This window comes from Euprymna scolopes, chromosome 14, assembly GCF_053919585.1.
Source record: "Euprymna scolopes isolate OS-2025 chromosome 14, ASM5391958v1, whole genome shotgun sequence".
Lineage (NCBI taxonomy): Eukaryota > Metazoa > Mollusca > Cephalopoda > Sepiida > Sepiolidae > Euprymna > Euprymna scolopes.
Window position 1 is genome coordinate 113,737,851 of NC_136495.1, and position 22,768 is coordinate 113,760,618.

The 22,768-nt window shown below is 34.0% G+C and overlaps 1 protein-coding gene across 1 annotated transcript in view; it reads right to left on the minus strand.

Annotated features, from left to right (window-relative positions):
* The window catches only part of LOC145292793 (atrial natriuretic peptide receptor 1-like), a 372,037-nt gene that overhangs the window by 254,514 nt on the left and 94,755 nt on the right, over positions 1–22,768 (minus strand). The window contains exons 13-14 of the mRNA XM_080138832.1: positions 16,807–16,878; positions 10,838–11,000 (exon numbers count right to left, since the gene is read on the minus strand). Coding sequence (XP_079994958.1) covers positions 10,838–11,000; positions 16,807–16,878 — 235 coding nt within the window. The remainder of the gene's footprint in view (positions 1–10,837; positions 11,001–16,806; positions 16,879–22,768) is intronic.

Here is a 22,768-nt window from a genome sequence, read left to right on the forward strand (position 1 = left end):
CTGGGCAAAGTGTGCGGTGTCTACAATTGCATTTATCTTGTTCGTTATTAGTATTTTTATTTATGGTATGGTTGTTCTTGTCCGGGGTTGGTTTGTTATTATTATTATTGTTATTATTATTATTATTATTATTATTATTATTATTATTATTATTATTATTATTATTATTATTTCTGCTAGTGTTGGTTTTATTTCTGTCATGGTGTCTACTTTTTTTTTTTTTTTTTTTGTTGTTGTTTACATTGTTTTCATTTAGTATTTTGTTATTATGTGCTTTAATTATCATCTCTAAATTTTCGCAACAACGGTAAGATAACTTCAAGGTATTTTTATTGAAGATTTTGTGTAAGGGGTTGGTTGCGGGAAAGTGTTTTTCAATAAGATCTAGAAATTTCTTGCCAAGTTTTGTTTTTAACATTTGATTGTATGGGGCCGTATACCAAATTATAGTTCTTTTTCTTCTATTTTTAATTTTATTATAGTTGGTGGTGTTTTGTTGCTTATATTTGATATCAATATTTTTGAATCCACTATTTTTTTAGGGCTGTTTCGTAGATATTGGTTGACCTGTTAAATGCATTTTCATCGCTTGAGTTATTACTGAGTCTACTTACGATTGAGTTAGGAATATGTTTAATAATTGATGGTGGGTGGTTGGACTTAGGGTTTACGTAAATTGGAGTAGCGTTATCTTTTAATATATATATATATATATATATATATATATATATATATATATATATATATACATGTGTGCGTGCCTGTGCTTATTTTGTAAAGTATACCTTTTTGTATACCAATCCTTTTTGTTTAGAAGCTCAATGTGTGTAAAATCTAACAACAGAGCATATATATAAAAGAATAACGGCATTACAACTTCTAAATATATATTGTTAAATATTTCTTTCAGCATATCAAAATTTTGGTATATTTTTACGTTTCGTTACGCAGAAAAAAAAATCAATTATTATTTAAATATCGAATCTGTACGTGCGTATACTCCTCAGAAAAATAGAATTTTCTGCTAAGAAAGAAAGAAATATGCATGCCAATATAATATCGGAAAAGGGCATTCCATAGAAAGTCCAGAATCGGGTGTTTATTTTAGTAGCCATATCGGTTTTAAAGTGTAAAGCTAGTCAAGTTTTAGTAAATGTTTCAGTTAAAAATGCTGTTTTTTTTTTTTAATTTCAGTCCACAAAAATGATTTATGTGATAATATTACTTTATTTAACTAATATTTATTTATTCATAAATAAGTTTAAATCTAAAATAGGTTAATTTAAGCGGTGGATACGAAACTAACTCATTACTTTTTAAAGTGCGTTTAATATCTTTTTGTGCGCAGCTTTTTTGGTTTTTTCGTATTTTTTATTCTTCATATAAAGTTTAATTGTTTGATAATTTACTAATATTTATAAAGTTCATATATATATATATATATATATATATATATATATATATATATATATATATATAAACATGAGTGTATATCAAATAAATCAATATTGTCTGATTTAAGTTTGTATGAGAAATATTATTTATATTATAGGAGCTAAATATGTTATTAACATAACTTGTTAATCCGTCCAAAGAAGCATAATTCAATTAGCGATTTTTGCATTTATTAACACAAATATGTATATATATATATATATATATATATATATATATATATATATATATATATATATATATATATATATATATAGTAATTTATAAAATATATATGGCGATTAAGCTACAGTGAATATTCCGCGTTTCATCCACTCTAGGACTCGTCAGGCTTATGCGCATAAGCCTGAGGAGTCCTAGAGTGGATGAAACGCGGAATATTCAGTGTAGCTTAATCGCCATATATATTTTATAAATTACTATATATATATATATATATATATATATATATATATATATATATATATATATTGTGACATAATCTTTAAAATACACTGTGTTATAAAGAAAGTTTTTAATTTAATTTTAGGCCGACGAAGAATGTATCGTTTTTATTTTTTTTTGTTTGTTTGTTTGTTTCATTGTCGCCGAGGCAAAAATGGACAACGTGTAGTGGACCAGGATATAATACCCTAGCTCGCCACAAGAAAATAATGAAACGAATGGAATTGAAGGAAACAACGACTCAGTTGATGGATAAGATAAACGTTGTTTATTTGCTGTTGAAAGAATGAACGTTTTAGTTATAACATGTGTTTATGTCCACGCGTATGTAACCAATGTTCGTTGCACGACTGGTGTTGTAGCAAGAAATGGAAATGTGTGTTCATCTCAAGTTCGGGTCAATATCGTTTGTTCGCGCGTGGGAAAAGAAATAAGTGCTGTAGTGAAAATGAGAATGTTAGTCCAGCGTGTAGACAAAGAAGAGGATATGAGAGTTGACGTCAGTCAGCAGTCAGCTACGCGAAGGTGTTCTCAGGGACCAGTAGTAGATAGAGAGAGAAAGAGTGAGAATGTGTACATACAGTCTGTTAGCTCGTGCTCCATACATAGTAGTAAGTGGGCGTGACGCACGCGGGCGGTCCGAAGACCGACCGACCAGCACGGAAGCTGGGCCGGAAAAGGGTTAGAAACAGCTTGTCTCTTTGTTTTATACTCGTTTCTGGAGTGTCTTTTGCGCATGTGTATATTTCCCTAGCAAGCGGAAGTGACGTCGTCCATGTGTGCGTTTGTGTGCGCGCATGTGTGTGTGTGTGTGTGTGTCTATACACGTGAATGTGAGTGTATGTACGCGAACGTGAATATGTGTACGTGTGTGGACGTGGGCGCGTATGTTTGTGTGCGCGTATGTATATGACATAGCTTGAAATGTGAATGTGTGTTTTTTGTGTGAGGCTTGAAAAAGGCTCGTACAAACGAGAGAGTGAGAAAGACAGAGACAGAGTGTAGGAGAAAAAGAGGGAAGGAGAGAGGTGAGGAAGACGTTCAGTATTTCCATCCTGAGAATGAGTCAGCGAGTTCACAGGTACTCCAGTCAACACAATTTCTAACCCCTTTTAGTTCCGAGCGAATGAAGAAAGAAAAAGGGCAAGAAAAGTACGGAGAGAAAAAAAAGAGAGAGAAAGAGAGAGAAAGGGAGAGCGGGAGAGAGGAAAAAAGAGATATTCTTGTAGAGACTCTCAGCAAGTTCGTGTTTTCGTTCTTTCTCGGATTCTGTTGTGTTCAATCTTTGTGTTTATTTTTGCATCCCGCTGGTCTCATAGGAATCGGTTGGGGTTTCTTGAATCAGCCTTTTTCTACTTTTGGAATCTAAATGGGACCTTAACGAGTCATACCTCTATGCAGAAAACTTTTCATTTAACAAATGTTTGATTAAAAAAAAATTATAAAAGAATCTATCCCTCTCCTTTGGAGTTTGTAAATCCCCCTTCAGTTTTTTACCCTAGTCATGCGTGCGCTGGCCGTACCCCCAAACATACGGAGGCATGTGTGACAATATATATATATATATATATATATATATATATATATATATATATATATATATATATATATATATATATATATATATATATATGTATGGATGGATGGATGGATGGATGGATAACTACTTAATTTACTCACATAAAATTAATATACGAAAGTATAGATTTATGTGTAGACTTTAAGTATTTACTTCAAAAGTGCTCAATACGTAGGTAGAGCTAGTTAGTAATTTATGAAATGTATATGGCGGTTAAGCTACACTGAATATTCCGCGTTTTATCCACTCTAGGACTCTTCAGGCTTATGCGCGAATTCTGTGGTTGTTTATCGTTTATATATATATATATATATATATATATATATATATATATATATATATATATATATATATATATATATATATATATATATAATAGAAGAGGAGCATATAAAAACGATAAACAGAATTCGCGCATAAGTCTGAAGAGTGGATGAAACGCGAAATATTCAGAGTAGCTTAATCGCCATATATATTTTATAAATTACTATATATATATATATATATATATATATATATATATATATATATATATATATATATATATATATATATATATATACATATATATATGCATAAATATACATATATATACATATATACATATATATACATATATATATAAATATATATATACATATATACATATATATATACATATATATATATAAATATACATATATATACATATATATATATATATATATATACTTATTACTTTAGAAATAATTACATATTATAATTCCTTTCTGAATTTATGGAATCATCTCATTTACAAATTATTTCTTAATGTTTTTACCAATAATATTCTATTTTCAAATACATTACGAGTAAGTTTATATTTTTTTAATTTATTCAATATGTGATAATCTATTTAAATATCTATAAGATACCAGTTTAATAATATTTTATCAATTCTACTTGGGTACTTAAAGATAAGTGATCTACACCTTATATTTGTATATGAGATCCTTCTCGTTACTTCATCCCCCTTTTGTAATAAAACTATTTAATACACATTATTATTTTGTTTTGAGTAACTGAGTCAGATTTTTGGCGGGATAGTAAATACTTATTTCCATGCAAACAACGTTGTACGAGTTCTTGTGTTTTATTTAATGAATTTTATTTATTATTTATTACTAATTTTTACGATATATTAATGTATATCTATTTCTATACTTATTACTTGTATATATTTATGATTATTTATTTACAACTAGAAATAAAAACCAGGTTTAAGGCTCCTAAAATTCATACTAGAATTGCCCGGCACAGTGGTTAGAGTACTGGGAAAAATCAATTGTAAAAAGTGATATTCTCCTGAAGGTTGAAGGTTCAATCCTCAGTGTGGGCGACCGGAAAAAATACATTTGCGAATTACTTAGGACCTCTATCCAGTCATGGCTGACGAAATAAGAGCATGCTACCCCCATGAAGTAAATAATGGGTTCCGCTCAACATTCCGTTCAAATTCCCGAGTTCAGCAGAAACACTCCCGAGTTCGACAAGATAGAACTGAAGAAGATCGGAGATTACATCGACCGAAACGTTGTTAAAATCACACTCAAGATGAGAACAGTAGTCCGATGAATAATAATACAAATAACCAATCCTCATCTCAAAAATTCAGAAACGCCATGATACTTTCTTTTCTTTCGTTTTTTGTTGGTGTTTTTACCTACTGTAATAATTATTTTGGAACAACATGAAAATTATTATTTTATTATTGGAACCCTTTGAGATAAGTAATTTCTATATTTATTTAATTGCGGATTGTTATCCTCATCTTCGTAGTTATTGTTTCACGGTGTTTCAGCCAACTATTTCTCTGGCCTTCGTCAGGTGGTCAACCGCGATGGGGTCCGTGGCGCGTTGAATCTTTACGGTTCCAGTGTCTTAAGATAGCGGTTTCAATCCCACCCAAAGTCGGCTAATGAGACGACAACAACTACGGAAGGCAGTATTATCTGAGGATACAGTTAAGATACTCAGCATTTCTAATCCGTCACGGTTAATCACCTGATATGGTGGACCCGATCTTATCCCAGCTGTGCTATTAAAAAGGTGCTCAGCCGAAGTAGCTCCAGTTCTCTCCAAACTCTACAACAAATGTCTTAATGAAGCTTGCTTTCCGGGCTGTTGGAAAACTGCTTCTGTTGTACCAGTATTCAAGAATTCTGGCGAAAGGACAGACCCATCAAATTATCGCCCCATTAGCCTCCTCCCACTTTTTGCCAAAATATTTGAGACCATAATTAACCATGCTCTAGTCCATCATCTTACAGATGCTAAACTACTGACTGACAAACAATATGGATTTAGACAAGCCCGTTCCACAGCAGACATCCTCACCGTGATCTCTGAACGTATATACCAATCACTGGACAAAGCGGGGGAAGGCAGAGCGGTAGCTCTAGATATATCTAAGGCTTTTGACAGGGTATGGCATGAGGGTCTCCTCAGGAAGATTAGATCTTACGGTATCACTGGTAGAATACTTAACATAATTAAATCCTTCTTAGATAAGAGAAAAATCCAGGTAGTCCTCGACGGTCGCACATCTAAACAATATGATATAAATGCGGGAGTGCCCCAGGGTTCTATCCTTGGACCTCTATTGTTCCTGATATTCATAAATGACCTCCCCGACAACATTGCCTCTGAGATGGGTATATATGCTGATGACACTACACTCTATGGCAGACACGACAGGAAGACGAATGAACACATTTCTAAAGAAATGGCAGAAACACTAGAGGAAGACCTCCAATCTGTAGTGGAATGGGGACAAAAGTGGTTGGTCGCGTTCAATGCTGCCAAGACTAAACTAGTTTCATTCAATAATTACAAGAAACCCTCTCTACCACCAATAGCAATGGCCAACGACCCTTTATCTGAGAGTCCATCTTTCAAACTCCTTGGCCTAACGTTCACAGGAAACATGAGTTGGAACAATTACATTGAAGGCATTGCCAGGGCCGCTGCAAGAAAGGTAGGCTCTCTCTACCGTGCTAGAAAACTACTAACACCCGAAAGTATCCTGTACCTCTATAAGGCCACCATTCGCCCATGTATGGAGTATTGCTGCCACATCTGGGCTGGTGCATCTGCTACTAGTCTCTCGCTCCTTGACAAGGTTCAAAAGAGAGTCGCAAATCTGATAGGCCCTGAACTGGCATCTAAGCTTCAGCCTCTGTCCCATCGAAGAAATGTTGCATCCCTCTGCCTGTTCTACAAGTATTTTAGTGGTGAATGCTCTGATGAACTGCAATCACTTGTGCCCCCACGACGCGAGCACCCTCGACAAACCCGACAGGCTACTAGATCCCACCCCCACACTGTAGAGGTCCCTAGATGTAAAAGATCTTTTTACTCCAATAGTTTCTTCCCCAGAACCGCAAGACTCTGGAATTCCATTCCAGGTCCCTGCTTCCCCAACAGTACTGACGTGCAGAAGTTCAAGTGTAACGTGAACCGACACCTTGCTGCCCAAATCCCTACATAGTACCCCAGTAGTTGTTGCCCCTGATAGTAGCCCCCTACACCAAAGTGGCAATTTGCCTTGTTTGGGGTGAAAATGTAATAAAAAAAAAAAAAAAAAAAAAAAAGGCCAGAGAGATAGTTGGCTGAAACACCGTGAAACAATAACTACGAAGATGAGGATAACAGTTGGCAAATAAATAAATAAACATGAAAATTGTTTTGGTATAACTGTTTCGGAAGAGAGGGAGTATAAAAGAACATTTTGAGAGTTAGGTTTGCCGCAAAACTATCAAAATAGCCATGTATTTCGTCAACAAACGGATAATATTTATGCCCTTTTTTTTTTTTTTTTTTTTTTTTTTTTTACTTGTCATTTAAACGTCTATGTGCTATATAACTAGTTGTATCTACCTGACAAATCCAGGGATAAATTGGTTGCACATTTGTTCAATTAATTTAAATTAAAAGTAAAATCTTAATTTAAAAAATAGGAAACATTTTCAATAACGATCCAAATAGTGTAAGGGAGATAAATCCTTTTTTTATTTGTTTAAGTTTTGAAGATTTATTTCCCTTACATAATTAGTTCCCTAGAGCATTCTTCCGTGGCCTTCGTTATAAAGATGGCCGGCCAGCTGAAAAAATGACGTCATCGCCGAGGGCCCAACAAGCAAGATATGTGGAACTCTTAGACTGTCAATAATGAACAGTAATTTTTACAGACAGCGTTACAAAACTTCAAAATTGGATTGAAATAAAGAAAGAACACGATGATTTATACTGAAACTCATCTAATATTAATAATAAAAAAATAATAAAACACAAGTTGTTTGTTTAAGTATTATAAGCAATTGAATATTTTGTTGTATTATAGATTTTAAAGATTAGAATGCGTTCTTTAATTACTTATAAATTACATTTTTAAAAAGTGAAGGAACACGATTTGATTTGTAGTAAACTTAAAGTTTATTTAATATAATTAAATGAAAATGTTATCAAAGGCAAGATAAGTTACTTTTCTACCAAACTGGACATATTTTTCGTGTTTTTATTCAATGTAACATGTTTATTCAGTTCGAAAACCATACAGTGTTTACCGATAGCAGTGTCAGAAATTTCGTGAAAATAGTGAATAATTCCACCCCATCTTTCCAAGCTTGTAACTCCTCGAAAAATGTAATTCAAGCCCTAATTTTTTTCAATTAAAGGAGCAAAGACCAAGGTTTTATTAAAAAAAAAAAAAAAAAAAAAAAACAATGTGTTTTTTTTTTAAAAAAAAGGTTTTAAACTTCGGACTTTACAGGTAAATTTCTAAAAAAGGCATTTTTTTTTTTTTTTTTTTAAATTTGAATATATTATTTATTGACCTTTTCTCTTCAATTTGTGATATATAAAACTCCGACATAAATTAATTATTTACTTTTTAAGAGAAAGTTAAAAATGGGTGACACTTGGGGGGCGTGAATTTAAAAAAAACGTTTGTCTAAAATATTATATTCGGTTTGTTGGAAAGAACATAAAATTTCACATTGACCCTGAAAATATCGTAAAAATAGAATCAATAGAAAAATTTTGATAGATTTTTAAAGTTTAAAAATTGAAAAATATTGAGTTCGGAAAATTCATTACTGTTTTTAAAAATACTATTAAAAAACCACCGAATATATATCAAGTTATGTCACGGTAACTTATATTGAGCAAATTTCTAAGAGTATTTTGTCTAGTTTATTATTTATTACACCTTTTTCCGAACTTGCCGTGTTAAAGAGAGAGTCGGCCGCCATTTTAAATTTTCCAATACATCGGTAAACACTGTATGTTTTTCGAGCTAAATAAATATGTTACATTGAATAAAAACACAAAAAATATATCCAGTTAGGTAGAAAAGTAACTTATCTTGCCTTTGATAACATTTATTTGTTATATATTAGTTTTTTGACAACTTTTTCGAATCTATGTGTACAGTAATACAAACCCGGAAATTTCAAGATGGCGTCTGACTCCCTCTTTAACACGGTAAGTTTGGGAAAAGGTGTTATAAATAAAAAACTGGTTAAAATACTGTAAAAACACTCGCTCAATATATGTAACCTTGACATATATTTTTTCTAGTTTTTTTATTTATAACACCTTGTTTTTGGAGCTGAATAAACATGTTACATTGAATAAAAACACGGAAAATATATCTAGTTTGGTAGAAAAGTAACTTATCTTGCCTTTGATAACATTTATTTGTCATATATTTGTTTTTTGACAACTTTTTCGAATCTGTGTACAGTAATACAAACCCGAAATGAACGCGCGTTTTTTTTTTTTTTTACTTTTAAGTTTCATATATATATATATATATATAAGTATTTTTAAATTTTATCTTTCTAGCTTTAAAAAAAAGTTTTAAAATGTTATCAGCCGGCATAATTTATTTTTAAATATTGAAAATTTCAGGAAAATTAATTTTTGCTAAATTTTTAAAACGTGTCAACAGCTTAAAAAAAATCGTCTCTTCAAAAGAGTCGATGTTGTCTCGCATTTTCATTAGTTTTGTATGCTGTAAAAAAATTTTTTTTAATATTAGCAATTTATTTTGAATGGTAAAAAACTTAGGATGATAATATTGAATTAAATTATAGTTACATCGTGTTAAATACGGGGGGGGGGCACGTTAAAACTTACTTTGTTGAATGGAGATAGCCACGAGTTACTACCGGTGTAAAGAAACAACTAATGGACTACCCGTGATGACGTCAGCAGATTAAATTATTTTTGCCCACCGGCCATCTTGTCTTTTAAGACGGTCTTGATTCTTCCCATAAGAAATAAGACAAAATAATCAAACAACTGAAGCCAATTACATTTTAGCTATTGCAAAGTCATGCTGAAAGAGGGAAAAACGGTTAGTCATAATCAAATATAGATTAGTCAGATAGGTCTAAATTGTAAAGTCCATAACTATATAGTTCACATATTTTTACCTGATGTCGTCATTTGGTTTCTCTTTATTAAACTACGGAGTCACAACGCATTCATTATTTTGACGTTTGAGTGTATATAAATTAGTGATTTTTCTGTGCTGTCGTACTTTCAACCAGAGCAGATAAAATGGCGACGTCCATAATAATTACATTTTATATGAAAACACGGAAACAATTTGCTTACTATATCGAAATGCATCAATATTCTGTACGACAAATGGAATATTAGTACAATTGTTATTAAACTTTTATGGCAATCGCTCCAGACAAGACATATAGCCCCTTAATGCAAAGCGCTAAAAATACTATTTCAAGGCTAAAATCTTGCCAATGATAAGTATTAGATAGAATAGTCCAAACAGGACGCATTTTGCCACGGAGACGTAAGGGGCTACTGTGGTTATAGATTAATAGATCCAAACCAAGGAAGAAGTTGTTTGTTATCATTACATTTAAATTTCTGCATGTTTGTACGGCGGGGTAAACATGGAATAACCAGTAAATTTCAAAGGCAAGCGGTTTGAAGAAAGAAAGCTTTCCAGCATCTTGGAACCTCTACGTCGAAGGGGTGAGATTTTGCTGCTTGTTGGGTTAGTTAGAGATATATACGTTGAATAGGGGGGGGCACAAGTGAAACAAAGTTGTCTTGACACATTTCGTTGAAGTACTTATATAACATGACGGCGATAGGTCAGTGGCTGGAGTTTGGTAGACATTGTGTGATCGTATAAGGTTTAAGGCACTTTTGTTAGTCCGTGTCCAAAAAGTGAGAGACCAGAAATTATGCGCTAGTCAGGTGTCTCAACAATATAAATGGGTGAATTTTTATGATGGTGGGGTTGTATAGAAAAAAAAAACACATTTGGTAAAAAAAAACTAGGTTAGAATTGTTTTCACTTACTTTTGTAGTCTTCAGCGTATTTCGGAGAATAAATGATGTCAGCACAGATTTGTTGCAAGCCAAAATCAGTCACCTTCAGTATGAATCGACCATCGAGCACGCAGTTTGCTGACGTCAGACGTCCATGCGATTTTATGTCTGAGTTGTGCAAGAAAATCATGCCCTGGCGAAAGAAAAACATTGCTCGTTAAATATACATTATCTTGATTTATCTCTTAATCATAACCGTACGCAGTTAATACTATTATTTACTCACTAGGAGTAATCACACGGACCATTATCAAAGATTTTTCTTTGAGAATAACTTTTAATGTTCTCTGGAGTCTGAGTGACAACAAGTCTCCCCAGATTTCCAATACAGGGTGGAACGATAAAAGTGTCGCCCTAAAGAAAACAACACTACAGCTCTATTTTAAAAGTTTTATTGAAAAAATCAATTAAGGTAACTTGATTGTGTAGTAGAGCTGACATCTATTCAATGTAGCCGCCTTAGCCTCAATCATCGATACTATACGAGCCCGAAACTGGGAGCATGCCTTTTCCACAAATGCCGGTGGGAGCTCGGCGAATACTCGGCAGATGGCGGCGATCAGGCTAGCTTTGTTGTTGTAGGAGGACATGTTGGTGATGTTCTCGGCGTGTGACCAAAAGAAATAGTCCAGCAAGATCAGGTCGGGGAAGAAGAGGGCAGTGAAGGAAGGGTACAAAGTTGTAGCATTCCTTCTGAAGCCAAGACTGAGTCTCTTTGGATCGGCGTCGGGTCTTGCTGCCACACTCAGGGTCTGACAGCGGCCACTGATTGCACCAGGGGATCACCACACTCTTCAGCACATCCAGGTACACTTTGGTGTTGATTTTCAAGCCGACTTCGAAGATGTGAGGTGGCATGATGTGGCCCTCACTTGAAATCACACCAAAAACCATAACCGTGCCCGGTAACTTTGTTTTCATCACCTTGGCCACGTCCATGTTATTCGTGGCAATTCAAGGATATTTTTGAGGGTGCTGACAATGGTCCTGTTGTTATAACTTGGATCGGTAGAGAGCATGAGTTGTACAACCTCGATCTCGCTCGTTGAACCTTGTGTCACTTTCAGACATGATAGAAGACTGCTATCGCTCTTGGGATTTGTACACAACCGGCCAACTAGTAGATGATCTGCAACGTAATAAGAAAACCGGTTTTCATGAAACAGAAATGGAATCATATCGTTTTTTCTAGGGCGACAATTTTATTGTTCCACCCTGAATTATTAAGAGGCTCCTTCAGTCTTTAACAGACTATGGATACCCACAAACAGGTGCCTGCGCGTGAAATTCTTATGGCAGGAGTTGCGCAATCTCCAACCACACATCTCCTTAGTCAACATTGTTAAATACCGGTGGCAAGTGAAGTGTGTGTACAGGACGACTGGAGACAAATGCCGAGATAAGCGGAGAGCACATACAGCGTCTAGAATTCCCAAATGGTCACCCATCTGGTACTAACTAGGTTCAACGTTGCTTAATTTCTGTGATATGTCGAGAGGGTAATCATCCATTAAAACGCAAGAGGGTAATCATCCTCGCCCTCCATCGAGGCAATGACCTCATGATTTCAGTTACTGGATTTAAACTCTCTTAAGCAACCAGTATAATATTTTTTAACAAAGCCGGATTTTACGTGAGTTCATCACGCCGGCGTATACGTATTTCACTAAGCCGGATTCTACGTGAGTTTATCACGCCGACGTATACGTATTTCACTAAGCCGGATTCTACGTGAGTTTATCACGCCGACCTATACGTATTTGACTAAGCCGGATTCTACGTGAGTTTATCACGCCGGCCAATACGTTTTTTAATTTAGTCTGCATAATATTATTTCTGTAACTGGATTTACGCTCCCTTCAACAACCAGTATAATGTATTTTAACCAAGTCGGAGTTACGTGACCTCATCACGCCGACCTATATGTATTCCAAGTAATTACTTCAGTAACTGGACTTACGCTCTCTTCAGCAAGCAGTATAATGTATTTTAAATAAGTCGTGGTCACGTGACCTCATCACGCCGACCTATATGGATTTAGTTAAACCTCAGTCTTCAGAGGTTCTAATCCAATTTAATTCTGTTAGAGCAAGGAGTCTGCCGCCAAACGACTAATAAAAACTATGCACTACGGAATATTTATTAATTATATAATGAATTCATTAAAGAAGGGCACCCAGCCTTCATGAGTTGGAATACTCAATTAAAGCTAAAGTATTTCAAAAAATAAATAATTCAGAAACCTGGTATACATTAAATCAATGAAATATGGTGTTAACAATTTTTTTCTTAAAAAAGACATCTTTAAAAATAATTTCAGAGCACCTCGGCCACAATTAGAATTTGTTTACACAATGCAAACGCATTTCAAGTTATTACATTCATAATTAACTTTTTCCCAAATTTCAGGATACATTTAAAAAGTATGTGTTTTTTTTTTTTTCAAAACAACTTTCTTTACAAAAGATCATTAAAATTTCATGCCAAAATTTAAAAATAATTTCACGTATTTTGGTTCATCGTTAAAATCCATTTTTCCTTCCCAAAGGACCATTAAAAAGTCCGAATTTATGTTAGTTAACTTCTTTCCAAAGTAATTCATTTATTATTTTAAAAACAATCTTCTCAAAAGATCATAAATTTCGAATCAACCCATTTTTCACAATGAAATTCAAAAATTATTCCAAACATTTGGTTCATTATTAAAATTAATCTTTCTAAAAGATCATAGAAAATTCATTTTGAATCAATTTACCTTTCACAATGAGATTCAGAGACATCCCAATTTTTTTTTTCATTTCGTAATTATTATTTTTAAAATTCGGTGTACATTTAAAGTTATTTAATTGATTCTTAAAAATCATTTCTTCTTATAGACCATTATCAAGGTCATTTCGAATTCAGAAATTTTTCACGTTAATTAACTAAGAAACTCTTCCTAAAATCACTCACAAAGATTATTTCGAATTAATAAACTCCCGCCACACCTGGGAGTTACATTAGTTAACGACCAGTTCTGTATGGTTAACAGCTTGAGAAAATTAAAGTTTCAACGAAAGAGAGATCTTTCTAGACTGAGGAAATCTCCTTCTTCTCAAGAATTAATTCAATTTTTCGTAAATACTCCTCAGTCAATATTTCAGGGACCCCTATCATACGGTCCAATTTCAAATAAACCTTCAACTAAAGAATTCGTTCGAATAATTCTTCCTTAAAAATCATCTAGAATTCAGGAAAATTTCTTTCGTTAGTCAAATAATATGTCTTTAGGAATTCTAAAAAATTCAGAGAATATTCGAAATGTAATAGTACAATTTTTCTTTAAAAACTATGAAAATTTAAATTAACGTAATCATGTAACAGTTGGCTTTTGCAAACACTGGAAGATTTTTAAAAAAAAGTACTTCAAGTGCTGTTTGAATAATTGTCTCTCTTTTTATTTTTAATAAAAAACAATTTAATGTAATTTAAGGAAGCATAAATAATTTTGTTCTTTAAACTTGGTAGAAAATTTTTAAAAAACTCCAAGTTAATTCGTTATGGGGGTTTAGCTATGCAATCATTAAAACTCAAGAGTAGAGAGAGAGAATGAGGGGGAAAAGAAGGGGATAGAGACAGAGCGATGCCGTTACACATATAACACCATTACGTAATCACACAAAAAAAATCTTCGACAATTTTAAAAGTCACTCTCTCGTCCTAAAAAAAACTCGAGAGGGTGAAAGAGAGGTGTAGAGAGAGAAGAGAGGGAGAGAAACAGAGGCAGGTAGCATTGTTCCAACACCCTCCTCACTTATAACGGTGAGGCCAAACCGGCCCACAACTCACTTTTATATGTGCGCTATTGTTTTAAACAAATGAGTGACAGGTAGACTTAAACAGTTCTACAGTTTAAAAAAATAATAAAATAGAAAAAATCTTGTTTTTATTAATTTTGTAAGGCGCTCACACAAAAAAACTTCATATTATGTAATCTAAATTTTTAGCAATAATCTTTTTCTTTCCTTTCTTTTTTTTTAACAGACAAAAAAATCAATAAAAAACATTATCAAATCAAAAAAGTCCCCTTATGTTTCAACGTTAATTGTTACCTAACCTGAAAAGGGACATATCAACTGTTCATGAAACACAGTGCCGAAACAGTGATCCATTTTCTGAAATCCAAACTGAAAAAGTCATTAACATTCTACAAGGTTCTTACATTTGCAAAGTCAAAAGCAATTTTTAAAAAAATCCTATATTTTTATAAACCTGAAATAAAGATCAGATAAAAAAAATGTTAGGTATTCTTTTTTTCTTTCCTTTTTTCTCTTTTAAATTTATTTTTCGAGCTTCGTGTTTGGAGGATTTTTTTCTTTTTCTTTCATTTAATAACAAGATGCATAGATATACACACATATAGATATATATCTTGAGAGAGACAGAAAGAGAGAAAGCGTGAGAGAGAAAGAGATATTGCATATTCTAGAGACACTTTTTTCGCCGTTTTTTTTTCTTTGTGTAGGACACAATTCTTACTTTTTTTCGAAGGGTTATTTTCAATACTCTTTTTTAATCGATCTTTTGCAAACTGTTTTTTTTTGTAGGTACAAGACAATTTTTTACCGGTTCTGAATTTTCTTTTTGAGTGCGGTTTTTTTTTTGCGCGTGTGTACTGGTCTGCCATTTTTTTTTTTAATTTATTAAATATTCAGTTTTTTCCCGTTTTTAAAGACCGTGGCCCATTTTTTTTATTCGATTCGTCTAGTGGTCATTATTTTTGGTTGTGCCGTAGGTCGAAATGCTGGGAAAAAATATATCCTGGTCACGGCACCATTTATACCACTATCCACCGGTCACTGAGGTGTGACCGACAGACGTGTTACAGTAAATGTCTTAAAGCGGTCTCGGGAAGATATGAAGATGGTCGTCATTAGGGTCTATAATAAGAAAAGCATACCTGAGATGTTAGATGTGCTGTGTGGCTCCTACTTCTCTGGAGGATTTCTTCACCCCAGTTGCGTTCTGACTGGAATTTTCTTTCTTCATTTTCCGGACCGTTTCGTTGTTTCAATGAAGGCATTCATGGCAGACACAAGAAAGACAACACGCGACACAATTGTAATATATATTGAACATAACTAACTATTTTATTTTACATTAGAAATACAATATATTACAAAAAAATTAACAATTAAAAACTGGACAATAGGCTTTTCAAAGCTAACTAACCTAACTAGTATTGAGGGAGGGTGTGCTCCCCCTCTCATTTACGGAGAGACAGAATATGCGTCTTCACTTCATGGTGGTCGTGCAGGAAAGAGACAGAAAGATAGCAAGGGAATTATTGGAAGGGATTTCTTTGTATCTCTACGCTCATGGCAAAATTACCACTTAGCCATGCTGTAGAGAGTGTTAGAAACAGTGGCACGGAAAATAGTGCCACATCGTATAACCCTGTATTATTATTATTATTATTATTATTATTATTATTATTATTATTATTATTATTATTATTATTATTATTATTAATAATAATAATAATAAGAAGAAGAAGAAGAAGAAGAAGAAGGGAGGTTTTCACAGGCAATCACCGAAGATTTCTCTTTGAGAACAACCTGTGGTGTTGCCTTGGCTGTGAGTGACAACAACATTGATTTCTTGTTGGCAGCAACCATTGGTCTTCACTGGAATTTTGGTGGTAATAAGCCTACCCAAGGTCTCAGTCCTCTTCGCATTTATCCAGTAGAGATCTTATTCTTGCGTCGATTTCGAATGAATTACGTCCCTTTGATTTGGTGTTAACTAACAAAAGGAACAACACACAAGATTATGATCTAGACAACATGGACGCTAACATACAGATAGGCACATATTAGCGTGTAATTTTAATATTGCCCTACTATTTTCTAGATGAAATATTAAGGATGTTGTAGTTATTATATTTTTTAAGTTTTTACCTGCACTAGGTCTTTGATGAAAGAGGTTCTTAAATCTTCGTCAATTGTAACGGAGTCGTTGGCAAATACATCCTGAAAGAGAGAAAATGAATAATTAATGTAATACTTTATACTACATTTATTTATTATATCTATTTGCCAGTTGTGTTCTTCCAAAAAATAAAAAATAAGGCTTCCTCTTTTTATTCAAAAATAAGGCCTGCTTTTTTAATCTAAAGCCTAGAACGTTGAAGAGCTATGAAAAAAGTGCTAGCCTTAAAACGAGCGACCTTTGGTGCTCCAGAATTTATTTTCTGCATAATTAGCACCATTCTCAATGCATTTATGCCAGCCTCTTTTGATGTCTCGGTCATAAAAGGCCCTCACATCTCTACCGCCATTCTGAAATTGACTAAACCATCTCCTAATTGTACTGACATTAAACGGCATCAGCTTCATAAATGTTCAACAGGCGCCGATGAATGTTGATCGGTTCAATCTTTTTCTGCATGGAGAAATTCAATGACGCATCTCTGCTCCTGACGCACGTCCATGAAAGGGGTTATTTCTTAGAGTCTCACACCGTCAATATATGCAACAAAGTCATAATTCTGGTCATAATTGCACGAGTTCAGTTATCGTAACAATCCAATTTGAGACCCCCTCTGGTCCATTCCAGCGTAATAAAAAAAATAGGAGGTACTACTTTTGGAAAGTCACTCATATACACATACACACACTCATACGCACAGACACACACACACATTGAAATGCAGGTAACTAATATATATATGTATATATATATATATATATATATATATATATATATATATATATATATATATATATATATATATATATATATATATATTAGGAAAGAGCAATTTAATGGCGGAAACTGAAAGAACAATATGGTTTTGGAAATCAGCTTATCACAATATTTAATATTATACAATACCTACAGTTTTAATATTATACAATGCGTACAGTTTTAATAATATACAATACCTACAGCTTTAATATTATACAATGTGTACAGTTTTAATATAATACAGTACCTACACTTTTAATATTATACAATACATACAGTTTTAATATTATACAATGCGTACAGTTTTAATATAATAAAATACCTACCGTTTTAATATTATAAATGCGCACAGTTTTAATATTATACAACATATACAGTTTTAATATTATGCAATACGTACAGTTTTAATATTATACAATACCTACAGTTTTAATATTAAACAATACGTACGGTTTTAATATTATACAATACGTACAGTTTTAATATTATACAACATATACAGTTTAAATATTATACAATCCGTGTTTTTGTTCAGAATAAAATCACGCTTTCTTTTAACGGTTAATTTAAAAAAAAATCTTTTTGAACGCTGTTAACTTAAATTTCCTCATTTCAGTTTACATTTTGGAATCGGCCGTGTTTTTGTTGAGATAAGTGTTTTCAAATTTAATCATACTTTTTATTTTTAGATTCAAATATTAATAACTCCATTTTATTTCAGTATTTATATTTATGTATTTCTGTTTTATTAAATTCTAGCTTTTTTTCTCGTCCATAAATGTTTATTTATCTACCAAGTTCATTGCAAAAATAGATTACGAATTTTTACTCATTCCCAGTTCGTGAGAGGGGAATCTATCACCATACTTTCCCTTAAACACGTCAGCTGGACTTTTATTAAGTAGAATACTTAATAGTTTTTTGTTTTTTTTTTTAATGGAGAGTAGAAAACGCATTGTGGATGCGTTATCGGCAGATCCTGTTACTCTCGCTTCTTCTTATTTGTCCCTCAGTCCTCATTTTTTAATGAGTGATTTTTCTGACAAAGGGAGAAGAAAAAGCTGTTTTCTAGGTTGGCAGTATTTTGCGCGAACAGTTGGCAGAGATGGCGGAAATTTTCTTTTTCTATGTCTATCCTTGTAGCCATGTCACTAGTAAGGGTGCTGGAGGTAAACGTTTTGTCTGGGCTGACGTTATCCGCCTGATAGTCAGGGACCCGAACCTTGGATTAACCACCAAGGAGGCTGTCCTATCAGCAGGTGCAAAGTACTGGAGCTGCTGTATTGCCATTTGGTGAATGGATTCTGGACCATGCAGTAGCTTCTGGTGGGGCTCTCGATGCCATACTAGTGGGTAATTGTTACGGCTTTACCTTATCATTAGCTACAAATAAAAAAAATTCTTCGTTTCTTTTTCTCTCTTAGTTTCCCCTCTCTGTCCTGCTCTAAGTAAATCTGACGACCTAGTCCACAAATTCCAAAAATTCATCATGACAAGTTTCAAGAAAAAATACACGATTAAACCCGGTTCTCCAACTTCCAACGTAGACCCCTACTACCATGTCTCCTTCTCCAACATCAGGGGTCTACGTTCTAACCTTCCAGAGGTTGAAACCCAATTACAGGAGACTAAACCAGACCTTTTATTTTTAAGTGAAACTGGCATTGGACAGGCTATTTCGCTAGAAGAGTTCGCAGTTAAAGGATACTCTAACTTAACTTCTAAATCTGACCCCCAAGATCGCCATGGGCATGGAATTTGTGCCTATATTAGGGATAACTTTCCATGTGGTAGGGACATCTCCCGGGAAGATCCTAACTTACCCTATATGTGCTTCCGGGTTGCTTTAGCTCACACTACGGCATTTATATTTACTCTCTATCGCCCCCATAACAGCGGAGTTACTATCTTTCAAAGCATATCTAAGAAAATTGACCAAGTCTTATCTGCTTATCCTTCAGCTAACATTCACGTATGTGGTGACTTCAATGTTCACAACGTCGAATGGTTGACCCACTCTAACAAGACCGATGATGAGGGAAGGTTCTGTCATGATTTCTCCATTGCCTACGACCTCACTCAGATTGTTCAGGAACCCACCCGTGTGCCCGACAATGATGGCCAGTATGCGAGCCTACTAGACCTTTTTCTCACAACTTGCCCTGAACTATGTTCAGTTTCTGTTCTGTCGCCTCTTGGCTCTTCCGACCACTCTGTTGTATCAATTAAGATAAAAATGAAATGTAATAAGTCTCCAGACGTACCTCTCCATCGTACAGTATATCGATACACTAAGGCTGACTGGGATAGCTTCCGTACATTTATATCTGATCTACCTCTGCATTCCATGTTTAAAAAGGATGTGTCCTCTATAGTATTAGACCTGACGGAATGGTTAATTGTAGGTATTGACCGTTTCATACCCTCGAAAAAGTTTCAGCAAAAACCTAACAGCCAGCCATGGTTCTCTCCAGAATGTGCTGCTGCCATTGCGCACAGAAATCACTTTTTCCACTGTTTCCAACGTAATAGATGTATGAAAACTAAAGCCGCTTTCAGGACTGCCAGCAACCATTGTAAGAAAGTAATAAAGAATGCAAGAGAGTTGTATGCTCAATCTGTTAAGTCCAAAGTAGCTGAGCAGCGGCTTGGTTCCCACCAGTTTTGGCAAATAGCAAACAGAATCCTGAACAGAAGCGTGTGCTCCATCCCAACTATTATCAATGGACCTGAGGTAATCTCGTCAGCATCAGACAAAGCCAAACTCTTTGTCAAGAACTTTGCAGCTAATTCTACCCTTTGCGATCAAGGCTGCCAACCCTCAATATTTCCTCCTGTATCAGAAAACACTCTATGTGATATACGTATATCTGTACGTGATGTTGCCAAGCTAATCAAAAACGTTGATTCCAGTAAAGCAAATGGCCCTGACGGTATTCCAATTATAGTACTCAAAAAACTTCAACCTGAACTAGCGCCCATACTTACAAAACTGTTTAAACGTTGTCTTAAGGAGAATAGTTTCCCATCTCCCTGGAAAATTTCATCAGTATGCCCTGTATTTAAGAATTCAGGTGATCGCTCATCCCCCTCTCAGTACAGGCCAATAAGTCTCCTGTGCGTCATGAGTAAGTTGCTGGAATCTGTGTTAAATACAGAAGTAATCAACCATCTCAACAAAAATAACCTTATTAGTGACACTCAATATGGTTTCCGTTCTGCTAGATCTACAGCAGATGTGCTTACAGTTATATCTCATAGGATTAGCAAATCTCTCGACGGAGGCAACCTTTCTAGGGCAATTGCTCTTGACATATCTAAGGCCTTTGATAGGGTATGGCATAAAGGTTTACTTCATAAGATCTCTAGCTATGGTATTGCTGGAAATGTCTTCTCAATTATTAAATCATTTCTTTCTGATAGGTTCATAAGAGTAGTAGTTGAGGGGCAAAAATCTGAAGCTCACAGTATTAATGCTGGTGTCCCTCAGGGGTCCATCCTGGGCCCAACTCTTTTCCTGATCTACATTAATGATCTTCCAAATCACATCCTTACATCATTTGTAGACATCTATGCTGACGACACTACCATTTATGGTAGCACATCTAAGACAGTAAACGACCAAGTTCTCTCCAATTCTCTCTCCTCTGATCTTGAGCACGTAGTACAATGGGGTAAAGAATGGCTGGTTACTTTTAATGCATCTAAAACCAAGCTTCTCTCTTTACATCATCAACATTCTGATCCACATCTGACATCAATTGAAATGAATGGCTCTCGTCTTCAGGAGGCCTCAAGTTTTGACAAGCTTCTGGGCTTGACCATTACTCCTGATCTTAAATGGAACACGTACATCAAATCTGTTGCCAAGGCCGCTGGAAAAATGGTGGGATCTTTCTATCGATCCAGTAGATATCTCACTGCTGATGCTATTCTCTATCTATATAAGAGCCAGGTACGTCCAAGGATGGAATACTGTTGCCACATCTGGGCAGGAGCTGCTAGAAAGGACTTGGCCTGCCTTGATAGAGTTCAAAATAGACTTCGTAGCCTCGTAGGAGATGTCCTTTTCTCTTCCTTGCAACCTTTATCTCACAGAAGAGATGTTGCGAGTTTGTCTCTGATGTATCGTTATTTTCATGGAAAGTGTTCGACTGAGCTTCAATCTATGGTCCCCCCTCGCCAAACTTTCACAAGAAACACTCGTCTAGCTGTAAACACTATCAATAATTCCCCCCACTCTTTATCTGTGCCTAAACCTAGACGTAGATTCCATGAACAAAGCTTTTTTCTTAGAACTGCACGCCTGTGGAATTGTCTTCCGTTTTCCTGCTTTCCGGCTGACTACAATATGGTTGTGTTCAAGTCTAACGTAAATAAGTTCTTGATGAGCCGTTCCATATAAGTTATCAACTTTACCAAATTTTCATTACTAATGATTACTATAATGTCCAATTTCTACTGTACACTCTTTAACCCTTATCCTTGAGTGGCCTCTTGGCCTTGATAATGTGGTAATGCCTATGTAAAAAAAAGTCTTAATATTATACAATGCTTACAGTTTTAATAATATGCAATAGCTACACTTTTAATATTATACAATACAACAGTTTTAATATCAGAAAATACATAGAGTTTTATATCATACAATACGTATAGTTTTAATATTATATAATACGTACAGTTTTAATATAATACAATATGTACAGCTTTAATATTATACAATACGTACTGTTATAATATTATACAATACGTAGAATTTTAATATTGTGAAATACCTACAGTTTTAATATTATACAATACGTACAGTTTTACTATTATACAATACCTACAGTTTTTATATCATAAATGCGTACATTTTTAATATTATGCAAAATGTACAGTTTTAATATTATACAATACGTACAGTTTTAATATTATACAATGCATACAGTTTTAATATTATACAATAACTAGTTTTATATTATACAATATGTACAGTTTTAAATTATACAATACGTATAGTTTTAATATTGTACAATACGTACAGTTTTAATATTATACAATACGTACAGTTTAAATATCATACAATGCTTGCAGTTTCAATATTATGTAACAGCTACAGTTTTTATATTATACAATGCGTACACTTTTAATATTATACAATCCGCACAATTTTAACTTTATAAAATA